The sequence below is a fragment of the Chroicocephalus ridibundus genome, chromosome 6, assembly GCF_963924245.1.
Source record: "Chroicocephalus ridibundus chromosome 6, bChrRid1.1, whole genome shotgun sequence".
Lineage (NCBI taxonomy): Eukaryota > Metazoa > Chordata > Aves > Charadriiformes > Laridae > Chroicocephalus > Chroicocephalus ridibundus.
The window spans coordinates 19486847-19504394 of NC_086289.1; the positions used below are offsets into that span (position 1 = coordinate 19486847).

The 17548-nt window shown below is 36.8% G+C and overlaps 1 protein-coding gene across 1 annotated transcript in view; it reads right to left on the bottom strand.

Annotated features, from left to right (window-relative positions):
- Window positions 1-586: 586 nt before the first annotated feature.
- The window catches only part of KIF20B (kinesin family member 20B), a 39782-nt gene continuing 22820 nt past the window's right edge, over window positions 587-17548 (bottom strand). Inside the window, exons 20-32 of the mRNA XM_063338466.1 lie at window positions 16735-16873; window positions 15607-15729; window positions 15058-15118; window positions 14314-14439; window positions 13913-14049; window positions 12758-12913; window positions 11581-11757; window positions 10859-11014; window positions 7182-7385; window positions 4912-4989; window positions 4023-4170; window positions 2030-2172; window positions 587-727 (exon numbers count right to left, since the gene is read on the bottom strand). Of these exons, the coding sequence (XP_063194536.1) occupies window positions 650-727; window positions 2030-2172; window positions 4023-4170; window positions 4912-4989; window positions 7182-7385; window positions 10859-11014; window positions 11581-11757; window positions 12758-12913; window positions 13913-14049; window positions 14314-14439; window positions 15058-15118; window positions 15607-15729; window positions 16735-16873 (1726 nt within the window). The 3' untranslated portion in view covers window positions 587-649. The remainder of the gene's footprint in view (window positions 728-2029; window positions 2173-4022; window positions 4171-4911; window positions 4990-7181; window positions 7386-10858; window positions 11015-11580; window positions 11758-12757; window positions 12914-13912; window positions 14050-14313; window positions 14440-15057; window positions 15119-15606; window positions 15730-16734; window positions 16874-17548) is intronic.

Below are 17548 nucleotides of genomic sequence, written 5' to 3' on the forward strand. Positions count from 1 at the left end.
CACTGATTATAAGCTGAAGCCTTACTATCTAAAAACTAGCTGTTCTAGTTGAGCAGAACTGGATGGTTTGAATAAAATGTCAAGTTTCTATCTGAGAGCGGGTCACTTCTAATAGCAGATTAGAATTATTTGTGGGTATTATAATCCCCAAAGAATATTATGTTTAGAAATTACTTTATTTAGAAGAGTAAATAGAAGACAGTTAAAACCACCCAAGTGACAAAAACCATATTTCGTCACACAGTGCCAATTCCTTAATTTTGTCCCTTCACAGAATTTTTTTTGACTCTTTTAAAAGAATTTAAGGATATACAAATTTTGATAGACACTAATTTTTTTTCCCCACTCAAAGTTATGGTAGGTATACTGGCCACCTGAAAAAAGCAACTTAAATCATTCCACACAAGCATAGTTCTTACTGCACAATGGATAAATTATTAACACCTCTGAAGACACTACTCCTAAAAAAAAAAAGATTCAGAGACAAGCTTTCTTGAACAGTATTTCAGCTTTAATGGAGTCAGAACTGGAAACCATCAGAACAATTCGATACGTCTACATATAGACTTTGGACCATGACTAAGTATCTGTTGCCTCCTGTAATACAACAGAAATATGCCCTAAGAAATAAAAACAAGCTTTTGCAAGATTATTTAGCTAGTTTTGATCGTAGCCGTCGCTTGATGATTAGATGATCACTTTCCTTCTCTTTTTGTTCTATAAAGATCTGAAAAAGACAGTATTTCAAGAGTTATTCAGCATTTGTTCAGAGACAAGTGACAGGTACTTCTAGACCCAGGTACCCAACATGTTTTTTCCCAGAAGCTGTTTTCAGAATGAAATTTGGCTATTATCTTTTAGTCAGAGGTCTCCAGGGTAGAGAGACCGTTTTAGTGCAACATTATTAGCAACAAATACTGGGAACACAGAAAAACCTGGTTTTGCTGAAAAAAACAAAGTCCAAAGGAAAACATGATCTGAAAGCAGCTCTCACTTCTAATCTCTAATACTCATTTTGTGAAACAAAGCGTTCAGAAGACATTTTTAGGTTAAATTGCTTCAGTTTTCTCTGACTTTCCAGGGATTCAGTCTTTCACTTTTCCTTTCACTTCCCAAGCTTCTCAGCTTCTTTTGGTCTGCCATTTTCTTCACCTTCCTATGGACAGCATTTTAGTTTCTGCTGCATCTATTTATAGAATTTACAGAATACCCAGTAGGATATCTCAGTATGGACACAAACACTCACCACAGCAAAGGGAAGAAAGGGTTGAACAGAGTGAAGAGAGGTGCTGCCAACAGAGCAAGCATATGGTCAGCACTAGATAGGATAATTGTCAAAACCGTAACGTTGATTTCAGAAACAACACCTGGCCTATAAGACTTTATAGGCTGGCTTAGGGCAACACAATTTGCCCACCCAGAAGGCTAGATAACCCGTGCTTTGGAAAAGCATGGATATATCCACATCCTAAAGTAACCCAAATATCAGCTGGGCATCAATGGAATCGGAAACTACCTTAGGTGCTTACTTGCCCTGCAAAGTTAATTGTACATGACGACCTTTACCTTTAGTGTTTCAATCACACCGTTCCAAATCTATGGATCCCTTAATGGTCTCTATTTCTATGTTCCTTTTATACTACACTTAAATGAACACCATTTCCATACTGGAAAAAGCAAATTAAGACTCAACTGCTGTAGTAGAGGAAAAAAGTAATCCTCCACATACAACTAAGATATCTATGATTCCAAATATAAAGATCTCTGTGATTGCTGTATCACCTATACAGTAAGACAGCAGTCAAGTACAGAGAAGACAGGTGAGAAAAAAAGAGAAAAATTAAGTAAAACAGCAGGAAGAAAAGAACAAAAGGAATGGTTAGGTAGAATCAAGAAATAAGTCAGTACTTTCAAACCTCTTCCGCAACTTGATCATATCTTTAGGTTTGTTCTGTCCCCCTAATAGTTTATTTTAAGCCAAGATTATAGAAATGCAGTACAGTGGACAGAGCAGTAACTTATGACTTACTGAAGAAGCAGGGATATCTAGAGGGCAAGAAATATCAGTTGAATACAGTTTTCTCTTAGCTCGCTTTGGCTTGAGATCGGTTTCTTTCACACCTTCTGGTTCTGCAGACTTGGGAGAGCTTATTGTCGCAATCAGCTTCTTTGCTAGAAGAAAAAAGTTATTGTAAATCAACGTCTTACTGGTTTTGTGAGCCTCAAAATTAATGAATAAAGCAAACTGTATTAAAAACAATTTAAAGATAAACAGATGCAGCCTGAAGTTTAAATATAAAAATTCAGAAGTGGTATTTGACTGCCACAGTTTTCTGTAGCTTCAGTTGCCAAAAAAAAAATAATCAGTTAACATTCAGATTTCACTGGAAGTTTAGCACTTCAACAGGAGTTGAACAACAGGCTTAACTTCTGTGTGCTGACAGAAGCACAGTGTAGAGTCAGTTTTCTCCTTATACTTGGAAGGTTTTATCAAACTAGTACTAGCACTAGGTCTATAAAGAGATGAGCATATGCATATTATGAGATAGAGGAAAGAAGAAATCCCAAACAACTCAAATTGGTTGGATGGCTGCATCCAGAGGGTGGTGGTTAACAGCTGAATATCCAGATGGAGATAGGTAACAAGTGGTGTCCCTCATGGGTCCATACTGGGACCAGTACTGTTCAATATCTGCATCAATGACATAGACAGTGGGACCAAGTGCACCCTCAGCAAGTTTGAGGATGACACCAAGCTGACTGGTACAATTGACACACCTGAGGGACAGAATGACATCCACAGGGACTTGGACATGTTTGGGAAGCGTGAACCTCATGAGGTTCAACAAGGCCAAGTACAGGGTCTTGCACGTGGGGTCACTGCAACCCCTTGATATCAATACAGGCTGGGGGATGAAGGGATTGAGAGTAGCCCTGCTGAGAAGGATTTGGGGGTATTGGTGGATGAAAAGCTGGAGGCCAGCCATATTCTGGGCCACATCAAAAAAAAGCATGGCCAGCAGGTCAAGGGAGGTGATTCTGCCCCTTCACTCAACTCTGCCAAGACCACACCTGGAGTACTGCATCCAGCTCTGGAATCCTCAGCACAGGAAAGACCTGTTGGAGCTGATCCAGGAGGGCCACAAAAATCATCAAAGGGCTGGAGGACCTCTCCTGTGAGGTCAGGCTGAGAGAGTTGGGGCTGTTTAGCCTGGAGAAGAGAAGGCTCTAGGGAGACGTTATTGTGTCCTTCTAGGACTTAAAGGAGGCCTACAGGAAAGATAGGGACAAACTTTTGAGCAGGACCTGTTGCGATAAGACAAGGGGAAATGGCTTTAAGCTAAAAAAGGGAAGATATAGACTAGATATAAGGAAGAATTTTTTTTTTCCCAATGAGGGTGGTGAAACACTGGAACAGGTTGCCCAGAGAGGTGGTAGATCCCCCCCATCCCTTGAAACATTGAAGGTCAGGTTGGACGGGGCTCTGAGCAACTTGATCTATTTAAAAATGTCCCTGGTCATTGCAGGGAGGTTGGACTAGATGACTTTTAAAGGTCCCGTCCAACCCAAACTATTCCATGATTTTAAGGTAAGATTTGGAGTTTGGATTCAGCTCTTGATATTTTAGAGAGCAGTAGGGCAAGTTTCTGAAATTGCTTTTAACTGTTTTATTGTAAGGAAGAACAATGTAACTTGGACATTTTGAGCTTAACAGTTGTCATTGCTTTTATGATAAACTTATATGCACATATTCCATGCTGTGTCCTTTCATTCCACCTGGTTTACTTTTCACACTTAACCTAAACTTCAGAACTGTGTTGTCCTTGCAGTCAAGATAGCCTATTCTACTCTGCAAGATTCAATATAGCAGGCCTCAGTTCAGACCCCATTATTTTATAAATGAAGGAACAACTTAATGCAGCAGACATGTCCTTATACAACATACACATTAATAGATTACAGTAGGAAAAAGCCATTCTACAATGTGAATGTGAAATAAGCCTTAGTTATTCTGTACAAACCTTTAGAGTGAATAATAGTAGGAGAACTTTGGAAAAAATCTCCAATTTTTTGTAGTGTTCCATCTTTCTTTTTAGCTGACATTTTACTTGAAGTAGATTCTTGCTTTCTTAAGGAGTATTCTTTTCTGAATGACTGTGTAGTAGACATCTGTATAGAAATACAGGATCATTGCATAAGTTGAAAATTGACTTAACTTCAAGTTTAATTCCATTTTATTTGGCTTTCAAGCTGACACTGAGCTTTGCTACTGACACCTCTGTTCGTTATACTAACAATACTACCACCGCAAGCAATGCAGACAATCTCATTTTATACCCAGAAGAAAAAAAACGTCAGTTTCACAGAGTACATTTAAAGGCATAAGTAATATAAGAAAAAAATAGTTTCTTTAAAAAAAAGTAAATTCAAAGTTGTGGAGTATTTCATTAGACAAGCTGTTCTAGTTATAAATAAACAGGACAAGGCTGATGGGGAAAATAAATCTACTACCCACCCTCTGAACTTGCCCAGATTATTACTAAGGCCTAAAATCATCTTTTTACAATTGTCATGACTATACATGATGACATGCACCTTAGTTTTACTTTAAAGACGTTGCCTATAAAATCATATATACTATGTTCAAACTAGTCTTCATAACTATTCAACATACAACATCCTTCCCTTTGAATCATTGTGTGCTGCAGCTAGTACACGTTCTCAGCAAATACAGACTTACTTTACTCTCTTTGGTTAGCTTGTAGAGTTTAGTAGGAAACAATATAAGTGTTTAAGAATCCTATTCAATTACATAGATAAGATACTGCTGCATAAGAATGTTTGCTCCTTTTACAAGTCCACTTTTACAGAAAAGGCCAAATTAACTTCAAAAATAGAACAAAACCAAACCATTTTCTTGTTGCTTGTAGAAGGCGAATTACTCATAGCAGGTTTTGCATTTTTCTTGTTCTCACTTTTCACAAAATCCTAAGAAAATAAATATGACAAATTTTAACTAGGTTTCTTCTGGAAAGAACAACAATTATTTATATTATAGAAGCAGTCACTGTTTAAATGCTATGACTAACAGTAGGGAGGCATTGGCTAATACTGGATGGGGTAACTATTCAAGTGTGAATTAAATGCCAAAAAAACTTGTAGAAGGGAACTAGAAACACTCGTAGTTAAACCATTCTGACATTTACTATGTTCTTCTCTCCATTATTTCCAGTACTTTTGGCTTTAAGATATTTTGCAAGTGAACACACAAATTTAAATTAAGTCAATAAATCTAAATGTAAATTCAGATCTATGGTGACAACTATAAAAACAGGTTCGTCGTTAGCATAGTACCATTGTTAAACCGTCATTGTGAAGTGGTGCGTGCCCAGAGTTTTCAGATAACTGATAGCCATACCAACTGATAACAGTCAAAAAAAAAAAAGAGAAAGAGGATTTGGTTTTGTTTGTTTCTAAAAATACAAGGATTTTTTTGTTTTACTTTTTAAAGATTTCGATGAGTAGTACGTGGTTATTTTAGCACCACAGGTTTCCCCTCAGTCCTTAATTTTAGTGATGAAAAGTGTGTTTTCCAGTTTTAGGAAATTTAAGAAAAAAATTGTGTCTTCAGTAGACTTGTGACAGTTGAAGTTACTGAATCATTTTATAATCTATTTCTGTTTAACAGAAGTAACATGAAAATAGCATTTATGAGCAACACTCAGGTGAATAAACAAGCAAAAGCAATAAGATACTTTTAGATTTAGTTCCATGTTATTGAAAAGTTACTTAGATAAATGTTATCCCATAAGGGTAGGAACATGGACTACTACACTATGAAAGGATTTAAGTGGTTTGGTAAAAAAAGTCTTCTCTAAAAACTTGGGTAACTACGTTAGATGAAAAACATTGATCTCTAAGTAAGGTTCGGTACTTTTTCAGTGCCTTCAGAAGGGTAGTTATTTTTACACCTACATTTCCAGCAGCCTGGGAGAATATGACTCTTGAAGAAAATTGGTCCAAGACACAAGTAGTTTAAATGAACTCTGGATGTTATTCCAGAATGAAGTGTTGAATGCCAGTTGAATTAACTTACACAGTTTTTAACATTACTGTTGCAATCCAGGTTTAACAAAATGAGTTTATTGAAGTACTGTTGATGTACCAAAGATATTATTTTCCTCAACTATTTTACTAAGAAATTAAAAGAAAATATCACTTGGGAATGACAGAATGAGAAATGCTAGAAAAGCATAAGATGGTTCATTCCCCAGCTGAGAGAAGATCACACTCTGAAAGACATCAGTTACCACCTGTGACAGTATCACCTGTCAGCTTCAAAAGTCCTTAGAAGTAGAGAGATTCATAAGCCCTCCGAAGTAGAATTACAAGTACATAAGTACCACCACAATGTGGTCCTAGGGTTTCATAGCCTTTCTAAGTGTCTTAGAGATAGTTATGTTGGTGCTAATGCAGAGAAATGCAGAGAAAAGGAACATACAGTTCAGGTAGGAGCAGTGAAGATTCTTACCAACTTGAACTGCTGTGGAGCTTTAGTCTTACATGTAAACACTACTGCACATTAAGAAGGCTGGAGCAAATAATGAGCACAACTGAAGGAATTAAATAGGAATCATGGTTTATGGAAAACAAGAAAGCTCAGGTGCTGGTACAGTTACTCCCTTTACATACAAAAAGATCAAAGAAAACACAGGCTGTAGACAAAGTCAAAGGAAGTGGTCTTGAAACTCTGAAATGCATTGAATAAATCCAGGGGCTTAACTTGCAATTGCCTATTAGAAGAGATTATAATTGACACCAATGATTGCCTAAAACAAAAGGAGCAATTCTATAGAACTGGTCCATAATCCCACAGATCAAGGCCAGAGACAGGAATAAATCGTACCAGGAGGGAGAGAGAAATGTATAGGGTAAAGAAAAACTGCAAATAAGGGACAAGGGGCTAAAGTCTGGATAAATTGAAGTCTATGACCTTATTCAGCACAGGCCAGAGATCTACCACAGGGCTGGGGGCAGGCAGGGAGATGTTTCAGTATGCCCTAGATATATCCTTAGGATCTCAGTGAGAATCAGAAGATAAGGATAGGATTTCAACAAATGATCAGAGTAATACATCACAAAACTGCACAACATATTTTATCAGTTGGTCTAGAACATACCTCATCCATCTCTTCACTCTTCCGTTTCTTTCTTGGCTTGAGCATTTTAACTGTAACTGGTAAGGTGCTGCCCTGGTGTTTCACCTCTATCTTATTGGGTTGCAGAGGTGTGAACTGGATTTCCATCTCTGGTTTTGGGAACCGACTAGTTTTTCCATTTTCTGTGGACACTTCCAGAGAGTCAAGGACAACTTCTGAATGGTCCTGCAAGCATATGGAAATTTTTAGAAAACAAGTTTTAAAATAACTATGAGTTAAAAAACTATAATGCGTATTCCTCGCCAGTGGATTGCAAAGCAAGCATTCTATTTTCCAGTTGTTAGCTTTCAGGACACTTGTAATAGAAGTGAAGAAATCTACTTCAACTACAGCAGAGCTTAACTTTTGTTTTCTAAAACTTTTTTGTTAAATTTAAAAAAAAAATTAACATTTCTATCTATGATCACAGAACTTAGATTTCCTTGCTGAACTCAGCCTGGTACTTTGTTTCCAAGTCATTTTCCTCAGGAGCAGAGACAGCTAGTCACAGTATTCACAGCTAGCAGTAGTAGAATTGACACCATTTTCTTCATCTTAACTCTGCTGCTCCTTAGGAACTAGGCAGTAATAGGAGCTTTTGACAGGGAAGTATAGTCTTTCTCTAGCTTATCTTTAGGGAGATTTCTTTTCCCCTCCTACACTAGCCAAGTTACTTGTATAAGTAACAAGGTCCAACTGGCAAGCTACAAGCCAAATTCAACCTATGAGAGACTTCTACATCACTATCTGTTCTCTGGAGGAAGAGCAGGCATTCAGGCAGCACTGTTGCCTGCAAGCTGAAGACCTTGTCACAGCCAAACTGCAAGAACTGTGCAGCAAGGGTGGGATGGAAAGGTCAGTTCGCACAACTCTTCTTGCCCAGCAGCACTTACCTTCCACCATCCACCCAACCACTGTTTTTCCTTAGCAAAACCGGCAAGAAAGTCAAAGCTGTAGCCTCCCTGGCTCCCACACCTCTATGGCAGCAGTTCAGCTGCTGGCTGGCACACAAAAATGAATTCAGCAGCTGTTTGAGTGAAACCTGGAAGACAGGCTGCTGGGGTTGTTGGTGGTGAGAAATGGCAGGTGGCTGCTACTACTGCTGGTAGTAGGGTCCCAAACAGACTAGGGGCTGTTGCTTCTTATGCTGGTTCACCCTGCATGGTAACTTCCTCCTCTCAAAAAGGAAAATGATCAAAGCTCACGGAAAGCCAAAAGGTAGTCACCTTCTTCAACAGGCTTTGCTGGGATTCTGAGTAGGAATACCAACAAAACTGCATTCCCCAATATAGACTTGGCTAATAAAAAGTTTTCTTTATAACTGCTACTTCATGAGAGTTAGCAATCAGAAAGTTACATAGGAATGGTTAGTGTCATTAGCTAAATAAAGCTACACACAGGAATCCTGCAGTGGAAGAAAGCAAATCCAATTTCCCCTTCCATTGCTCATCCATTTAAAAGGGTTTATATTTTTTTATTTCAGGTGACTTATCTAATCATCAGCCATTTCATAAGCATTGGTGAGAGGTAAGTTTTCAAGAGCACACAGTTGAAGTCAGATATAATTATTCACATTGTTAAGTTATACAACTTTTATTTCCACCAAAAGTCACTAAATCAGGTGTTCTGATCATCAAGAAAGGGATTTGCAGAATAAAACTTTAGAATTATTCAGGCAACAGGACACATTTTCTTTCTTATTCTGCATTTAGCAAAATCCATACAACTGCATAAGATTTTCAAATTTAAAGTTTTATACCAACCTCACTTAATGAAGAGACACTGCTAGGACATAGAGATAATAAATAATTCTCTTTAACTTCATATCTTACTGGAATACTTTGTCCAGCTATAGCATTAGTTTTGCTTTGTTTTTCCATAAACTGTAAATATTTAGAATGAGTAAAGATTATGCTAGACTGTAAACCTCAAAATATTTTGAATTTTCTATAAAAGCTGAAGTGTAGACAGCTGATGAACACCTGGGCTGAAAGACAACACAAGATTAAGCCAGTAACATCTATTCACAATGTGATCATTAAGTGTGCCCTACTGGGTCTCACCAGCAGTCCAATATTCTGCCTTCAAGACTAGCAAGGGAGATGCTATTTAGGGATAACACGTGTGATCCTGTGGCTGCCTTGTTATCTGTTCCCTCCATAGTCTCCCAGCACTGTCAGTTGTTGCATCAGAAGTGTCAGAGGGTACATTTCTGCCTTATCCTCAGAGTACCCATTTATGAATGCATTTATAGATTTCTACTACAAATTTTTCTAATCACTGCTGGTAGTACTGGTTTCCACCACTTCCAGAAGAACACTAGCTGCTTCATGTAGGAATACGCTGTTTTAACTGTCTTAAAATTATCTCCCAGTAGTTTCATCAAGCGCTGCCCAGTTCTTGCAGGATCTTAGGAAGGACTGTTTTACGTTCTCTTTACCCACCACAACCATGATTTTGTAAGCCTCAGACCCATAACCCTCTGGTTGCCTTGACCTCTCCTATTCAGAGTGCCAGTTTCTTAACCTCTCCTCACAAGGCAGGAGACACATCACCTTGATCACTTTACCCCATTCACTTCACCACCATAACAGTTTCCTCACACGATAATCCTGTTAGCAGCCTCTCCTTATTCATAACATCAAATATTGTTGCTACTGGCTTGAGGCAAATACTTCATCACCAATTGTTCACGATGATTCTTCTCTATAACTAACTTTATAGCAAAAACCTAATTTTATGGTGCTTTCTTAGCTGTTATTACAAAGCTGTATAAAGCAGTAGCCCTTCTGAGCACTATTCTGTCCTCCCTCATACATCACAAGCTTTATCTATAAGGCACTAGCTGAATTGATGAAGTAGCAAGAAACTAGCCAGACGGTCTTATTTAGCAGTAGACAGGAAAGAGATAGAGATGCATTTTGGCATTCAGTCCAGTTCTGCAACAAGAGCAGAATTGTGTCTTCTAGCAGCCAGGGAAGGGACTCTTAGGAAATCCATGTTCAGCCCTGTTCATTGTTAATTAGAAATGGAGCCACATATCATTAATTCAGTTTAGCAGGAGAACTACCTCACTAAATACTGTTTGTGTAGCACACAAGGGTTTGGTCAGAATCAGGAGTGTCACTATGGTTGCAAGCCTTTTAGTTTTTGTTCAGGAAATATATAAAGTTGTGTAAGCTTCAAATATTACTTTGCTTTGGTTCTAAGTTGGATGCAAGATACTGTTTTGTTCTTGTGAACCCCATATAGGCTGGCAGCTGTAATTACAGAATTGTCTCTATTACCACACTATAGATGATATCATGAAAATTGTCTGAGCTGAAATTCCCTTAACAATGACATAACCCAACTGAGATCGCACTACAAATATTATGTCTCCAAATCTCTAGAATCTGGATTAGTTAACTAGCTTTTCCCTCAGGTATGTAGTTTCTATAGTGTATAGAGAGGTGGTATTCTATTAACTAAAGTACTTTTTTTCCTGAGAGTGAGTGTGAGAGAAGGAACAAGAACTCAGAACTGAAGATCTAGTTAAGTATGAAGAACTATGAAAAGAAACGCTTGTGATATTCCCATTGTTGCTGAAACACATACTGAGAAAACAAGAAAAGTTATTAACAACAGGTGAGTACATGCTTTCTATACAACAAACATACCTCTTTGTTTACAGACTGATCTATTTTATCCTGTCCATCAGGTACTTCTACCGAAGATTGAAGACTTTCACTGTTAATGAGTTGTTTCAATTCCTTTATAAAGTCATCTTTCTCAGCCAGCTGTTTTCTTAGTTCTTCTATAAGAGTTTCCTTATCCTAATAAACATAGCAAGAATTGCCACAGAATGCAGGATTGGCAAAAGACATTAACGTGCACAAACGTCATTACGATCACTTGGTCACATCATTTTTAGAACTGCAGACTAAAACAGTCAGCTATTCAACAAAAAACCAATAGTTTCACATATGAGTGGCCACTATTTAAAGTGAAGAAAAGTCATATAACAGCCTAGGAAGATTTAATGCAAAGTTTTTAATTTTACTCTATTTATGTAGGAGTTATAAGAAGTTCACCTCCCATTTGTTCATGAAGGCTATGGTGCTGTGAAAGAGGCAGCAAATGTGACAGTTTTTTCAGATTTCCAGTCCAACTTTGCAATTAAAGGATCAAATACACTTGAGTGTTTATTTGAACTACTAAATATTTTGAAGCTTCAGTTGCTGTTAGAAATAAAATTTTTTTAAGTTAGCTAAAAATGGTTTCAATATGACAGGGTTTAAGAACGAAAAATAAAGCCAAAATGCAAAGCGCAATATAGTGTTTTAGAGCATTAATGGATAACAAAAAAAAAAATCACAATAGACTGAGAAAGAGAGATGACCTTTTCAGAATCCTTTAGTGCAGCCTGTTTCAGTTCTGCTATTTCTTTATCTTTTTGTGTGTTGTTAGAAGCCAAAGTCTTGAGCTGTACTTCCAAAGCTTCTACTAATTTATCTCTTTCTTCACGCCACTTTTGAAGATTGCTGTCCTTTTCTACCAGCTGTGCAGTGAGTCTCTCCTAAATGGGGAAAAAATAGGTTAGAATTGAACACCACTTCTACATGCTATCTAAACTGTTCTGATAGTTTGGTTTCACATAGCTAGTACTATTTTATGCCCTTAGTAAACTTGAGAGTCAATGTAGATCTTAAAAAGCTCACATAGGACTAGCTTCACTACAAATATGCAAAGGCAAACCATGCTTCAATTAGAAAACCTGTGTCTATATTCATATGCTTTGTGAAGAGAATTTTTGGTAAGAACCACCATTCCTGTTTGCTCACTCTGTGATTTTATTACTAACAAGTCTCAGGCAAGCAAAGTAACAAAGTGAAAGTAGTCCTAAGTTCCTAAAATCCTCCTGCACTGATTGCAGGTCCAGAAAGTCATTGCTAACTACTTCTAGATGCAAATGTACTTTTAGATTTTGTAGATTCGTGTAAAAATTTAATATGCTTAAGAAATTACAACCTTGACGCAGTCCAGTGAACAGGCAAGGTATCCACTTTGTTATTTACTATCAGTCACTCTACTTTGAAAGCGATAAGGGAGCAAAACCACCAGCATTTAGACCAAGTATTTTTACTCTACACCTGGAAAGAAGCTTGTTTCTGTCAACTTCTGCTTGCTTTTAGCAAAGCCAAGCAACAAATCTTGTTTTTCAAAGTACGTTTTCTTAGCTTCATGAAGTAGCGATTCATTTAAGTGTAGGTTGCTTATTGGTGTTTTACACACAATACGAAGTTTGAAGAATTCATACTGAGGTGGTGGTGGGGATAGGATAGAAAAGAGTAGGCAGGTTAACTTCCATTACATACTAACTTTTTTCATTTTGCGACCCTCCCATTCTTCCTTTTTCATATTGAGATCTCATCTAGGCTTTGCCATGTGATAAAGTGAGGGGACTTTGATAAAGGCCAGCTACCCTCAAGCACCCACACTGTTAACACTTGACATGAAATTTGCTCTGTACTAAAGACTTACACTAGAGGACTCTGCTGAGACCTCCAGTCACTTACAATTTCTGCTTGTTGCTTTACATGACGTTCTCTGTCCTCTGCAAATTTTCTCATTTCTCTGTTGCGATGGCTCTCAGCTTCTTTTGCTTGACTTATGAGTGCCATTTTTTCCTCCAGCCACTTCTTTCTCTCAGTTTGATACTTTGCCTCATTTTCCTATTTTCATAAAATCAGAAATAAAACCACAGGCAGAGATTAAACAACAACAAAATCTTAAAAACCATATTACCATTAAATGGACTTGTTTCAAAAAGATAACAGAAATACCAGCATGGTTTTTACTCCAGCATATGCCCAAGTGCAAGTATTACATTTTCATTTGTTCTCCTCTATTGAAAAAAAAAAAAGTAACAATTTTCAGCACTTCTTATTCAGACTGGCATGTCTTCATGGAACAGATTTTTTTTTTCCCTCTCAAAAATGCTCTGGGTAAGTCACAAACACTATAAAAGTTACACCAAAAGTAATACTAAAGAGAACCTTTTAATTTACAAATTCCCGATCTTTTATGCTGCCTTACAGGACACATTAGAAAACTTACTTCTACCTCAAGACTGAAAGGCAAAGAATGCAGTAATGTTTGAATAGCAGGCAGAGATAGTAACTATGTAAGAACATCAATCCACAGCAACTTTACCTCCTGTTCTGTCACAATCACACCTGTTGTCAGACTTTTTCCCACATAAGACAGAAGGCACATGAAAAACTGCTTGGAAAAAGAAGGCTACTTTCTAACCCAAGGAGAATTAGAGGTAAATCCTCAGCCTAAGAGAAAGGACTTACAGGTCAACCAGCAAACACAAGATCTTGAAAGAGTTTGATTTAGTTGCCCAAGCAACTGACTGGAAAGAAATTCAGAATGGGTATTAGGAGTTGGACCGGTTAAGATAACTGTAAGAGGAGTCCAGCTACAGAAGCACCACCCATGGTAGCACTCCATTATGGGGCATCGGTGACGCCATATATTACAAGCACACTGCATCCAGACTTTGCTGCGCTGGTGCAATGCAGTTTTTGGAGGAGGCTTCCTTTACCAGTGCAAGAACTTACCATATCATGGCCTAGCTCTTGAAGATAGTGACAGAAAAAAATTTGAACTTCTAAATAAAAGTTACAGCTTTAACATAAAGTATAAGTTACGTCACCATATTTTACCTTCAGTTCTTTTTGCAGCTTTATTAATTCCTTATTTTCATTTATGTTTTTCTCCTCATTTTTGCTCATCTTTTGCTGCAAATCATCGTCACTCTGCTTATTCAGCTCTCCACACTTCTGCTTCCATGCTTCCAGTTCTAGTCAGTACACAAAATGAGGTTACATAAAGTGCAGTTTCAATGCATATTTGACCACGTTCACATCCTTCTACTAAAGTTACTTGGAGTTATCAGCTATGACCACAAATGAACAGAAGCCTTTAACTGTTAGAAGTTTGTTACATACTACATAAGATCAACGTCTAAATCCCAGTCAACAAATAAAAAGAGACATTTAAAGCAGCTATCACAAGACACCCAGAACAATTTTGCCCCCCCACTCCCTTTCAATGGAGAGATTACCCAAAACTAATCTGTTGGTCTCTTCTAATTTGGCTTCAAGCACTTGTTCTTGTTCAATCTGAGTCTGTTCTTGTTCTTCTAGTGTCATCCGCATATCTTCAATTATTTTTTCCTTTGCACACAGATCTGAAGATTTGAGAATAAATTTACAGATGAGACTCCTCCTAGTCCCCACCGTCCTCTCCTAAAATGCCTTCATTACAAGTTGTTTCCCCATTCCCTGAGATCAAAAGCTCTATCAGAAAGAAATAGGGCATCTCTACTGAACTGTCCAAATCCAAAATTCTTAAGTGATTCTCATCAGCTTGATTTAGGCAAGTGTCCCAGTTTTAACGTCAGTCAGATTATGGCTTGTATGATATGAGAAACTAACCATTGTTCAGCTGCTCAATGTTTATTAAACCTGCAGAAACTAGCACTATTATGCTAGGTCATGTTCCAGTGTTTGATTTCATTAAAACAGCCAACTAAAATGGCAAATACCAACATTTAATAAATTAACACAGCAAATACACACTTTCTCTTTTTCTTATTCTGAGACTGTTTCTTTGCTTTCAAATATACCTACTAACAATGATTCAATAAAAAATATTTCCTGACTGTAACATTTTAATGTCTGGGTTGGAGCTTCTCAGTATTTTAAAATATAAATATACAAGACTCTCCAAATTCGCTAATAACATGACAACTCATGATGTTGCTGTTTCACACCAAAAAAATTGAACAATACTGGATTTTGCTGACCTTTACATGTTTTCTCATACTGTTTGGAGATTTCTTCCAGCTTCTCATTATTCACCTGCTCCTAAATATCACATTGAAAGCAAATTAAAGAAAATGTTAAAAGAAAAATATACATGCTAGAAATTAGTAGCTTTTCATTCTGAGTTTTAATAAGTAATGAATAAAGTATTTAAGACAAACAGTCCAGAATAATTCTTTTTCATAGAACGTAAATAAATATTCAAGCTGATTCAAAAAAAGTTTAGAGGAAGATATTACTACTAACATATCAAAGTGTTATATATAATATATACACACATAATCAGAATATCTGCAGGTATTAAAGTATGTATTTACTAGGCAGATTACTCTATTTAAAACAATTTGACAATGTCCTGCACTGAGAAGTTCTTTAAACATCTTTCATTCATCCATTAAAACTTATTTCAGCTGGCTATTCTTATTTTTACCTCAATTTCTGTAAGCTTTTTTCTGGTTGCTTGGAAAGCTTGCCTCTAATGGATTAGTTAAAATAACTAAGAGCAAGTAAAATTCTAAAAAGTTAAATACCTTTTTAAGTTGCAGGATTGTGCGCTGTTTGATCTCTAATTCTTCACTAAACTGGTTCTTAATTTTCTGGAGTTCATTAATTTTGTTCCTCAGGGATTTCTCCTCAGACCGCATCGTACAAACCTGTCACCATGGACAAATACAGCAAGCAAAGCTATCATTTAGCAATAAGCCTTTTACAGTCTCTGCAAGCTATCAAAATAACCAAATACTTTTAATTAAGAGTCAAGTTTTTGCGAGAACCTTAGACAAATTTCAGGGGCAGCATTCTGTACATCCTTCCTGGAAGGATTTCCAGCATAGAGTATTACATTTGGCCAGGGAAAGGGGGGACCCACAAACCACCAAGAAATAGTCTAATCAAACTACAAAAAAAAAAGTTCTCTGACATGTGATCCCATCCAGTCCTTACTACTTCTCAAACAGAGGATTATACACTGAGTGTCAAGTAGGAAAAGGTCCTCAAATATTAGGCGACTGGGGAAGAGAATAATACTTTTTTTAAGGCTTAACTTTCAAGCACAAATTTTTGCAATAGTTTTTTGGATTTTAAGTTCTCGTGATATCACATGAGGTTCTAAAAAATCCTACTACTTGTAACTAAATACCAACAGTTGACATTAATAAAAGCTATTCCATTATTTCATTTCTTCTCCCTGAGCTTAATAGAAAACACAGCTCAGTTTTTAAAAAGTCTCTAGAAGTTAGTGTTTTCCTTTTCTGATTAATCCATCTTTTCCTCCCAGAGATCAGCATTTTCGACAAGTCTGAGGCTTTGAAGTCAGCACAAATAGCAACGTAATGCTACTGCTGTTATAAAGTCTTCTCCATAACCAGATCAGCCATGTTTTTCTTTTTCACAAATCCTTTTCAAGTATATTAATAAAACTTACATCCCCCTTTCAGTATCTGTACTAATCAGTGTTTTGACCTCTGGTCTTATCTTCAGCTTAGAGCTTCAATGGCAATACAACCTAAAATTCACTGTTACTCTAAATACATCACTCGAAATAACCTTATTATGAATCACTTTTAGTGTTTGTAGCTTGAGATTTGTGAAAAGAGGTTTTAATAACAGAACCCCAAGCGTAAACTCACAGAAGAAACATTTGTCCTATGGTTACCAACCTCGTTTTGTACTTGCTGAATTTGTTTCTTGGCATCAGAAAATTTCTCTTTCAAATCTGTATATTCTTCCTCTTTCCTCTGCAAATCTTTTTTCAAACTCTGTACAAGGGCAGAGCTCTCAGACAGATCTTTACGTAGCCTTGTATTAGAAATTAAGAGACATAACATTAGTGTTACACATTTCAAAGAAACTGCTTTTACACATTAACTCAGGCACTCTGACTGCTAGTTTTATTTATTAGTAGAATCTCAGATCCATCAGATCAATGACAAGCTTAATAATTTTACTTGTAGATTTCAGCTTCTTATTATGTGATCCTGAAGTAACAAACCACTCAGATTCACTTTTGAACACTGTAACTTTTTTTGTGTTATTTTAGTAGAGCAACCATTTTTATCATTATGTGACAAAGTAACAAAAGGAACAAAGTTAATATCAATAAGTTTAAACTTGGTATCTACATCCCAGACCTTGTAAGGATCAAAATAAACAAAAATCAAAAGAAAATTAAAAAGACTAATAACATTGCAACATGTACTACTGTTGTAAGAGCTACAAAGAAATTAAGAAGTTTGATGGGTTTATTTTTAAGTGGTCATATTTATTTAAGAAAAGTTTACGGTAAGACATCTTGGATTTTTACTTTAACTAATAAGAAGTTTTTTAGATTCTATACTTGACAATACAAAACAAGGCCACACAAAAGGAAAACCTTTCAAAGCTTTACAAGCTGCGGTCAGGGATCCGCAGACCTTCATGCTGAACTTAAGAGTATACGCAGGTACCCACAAATAGGGCACTAAAAAAAATCCC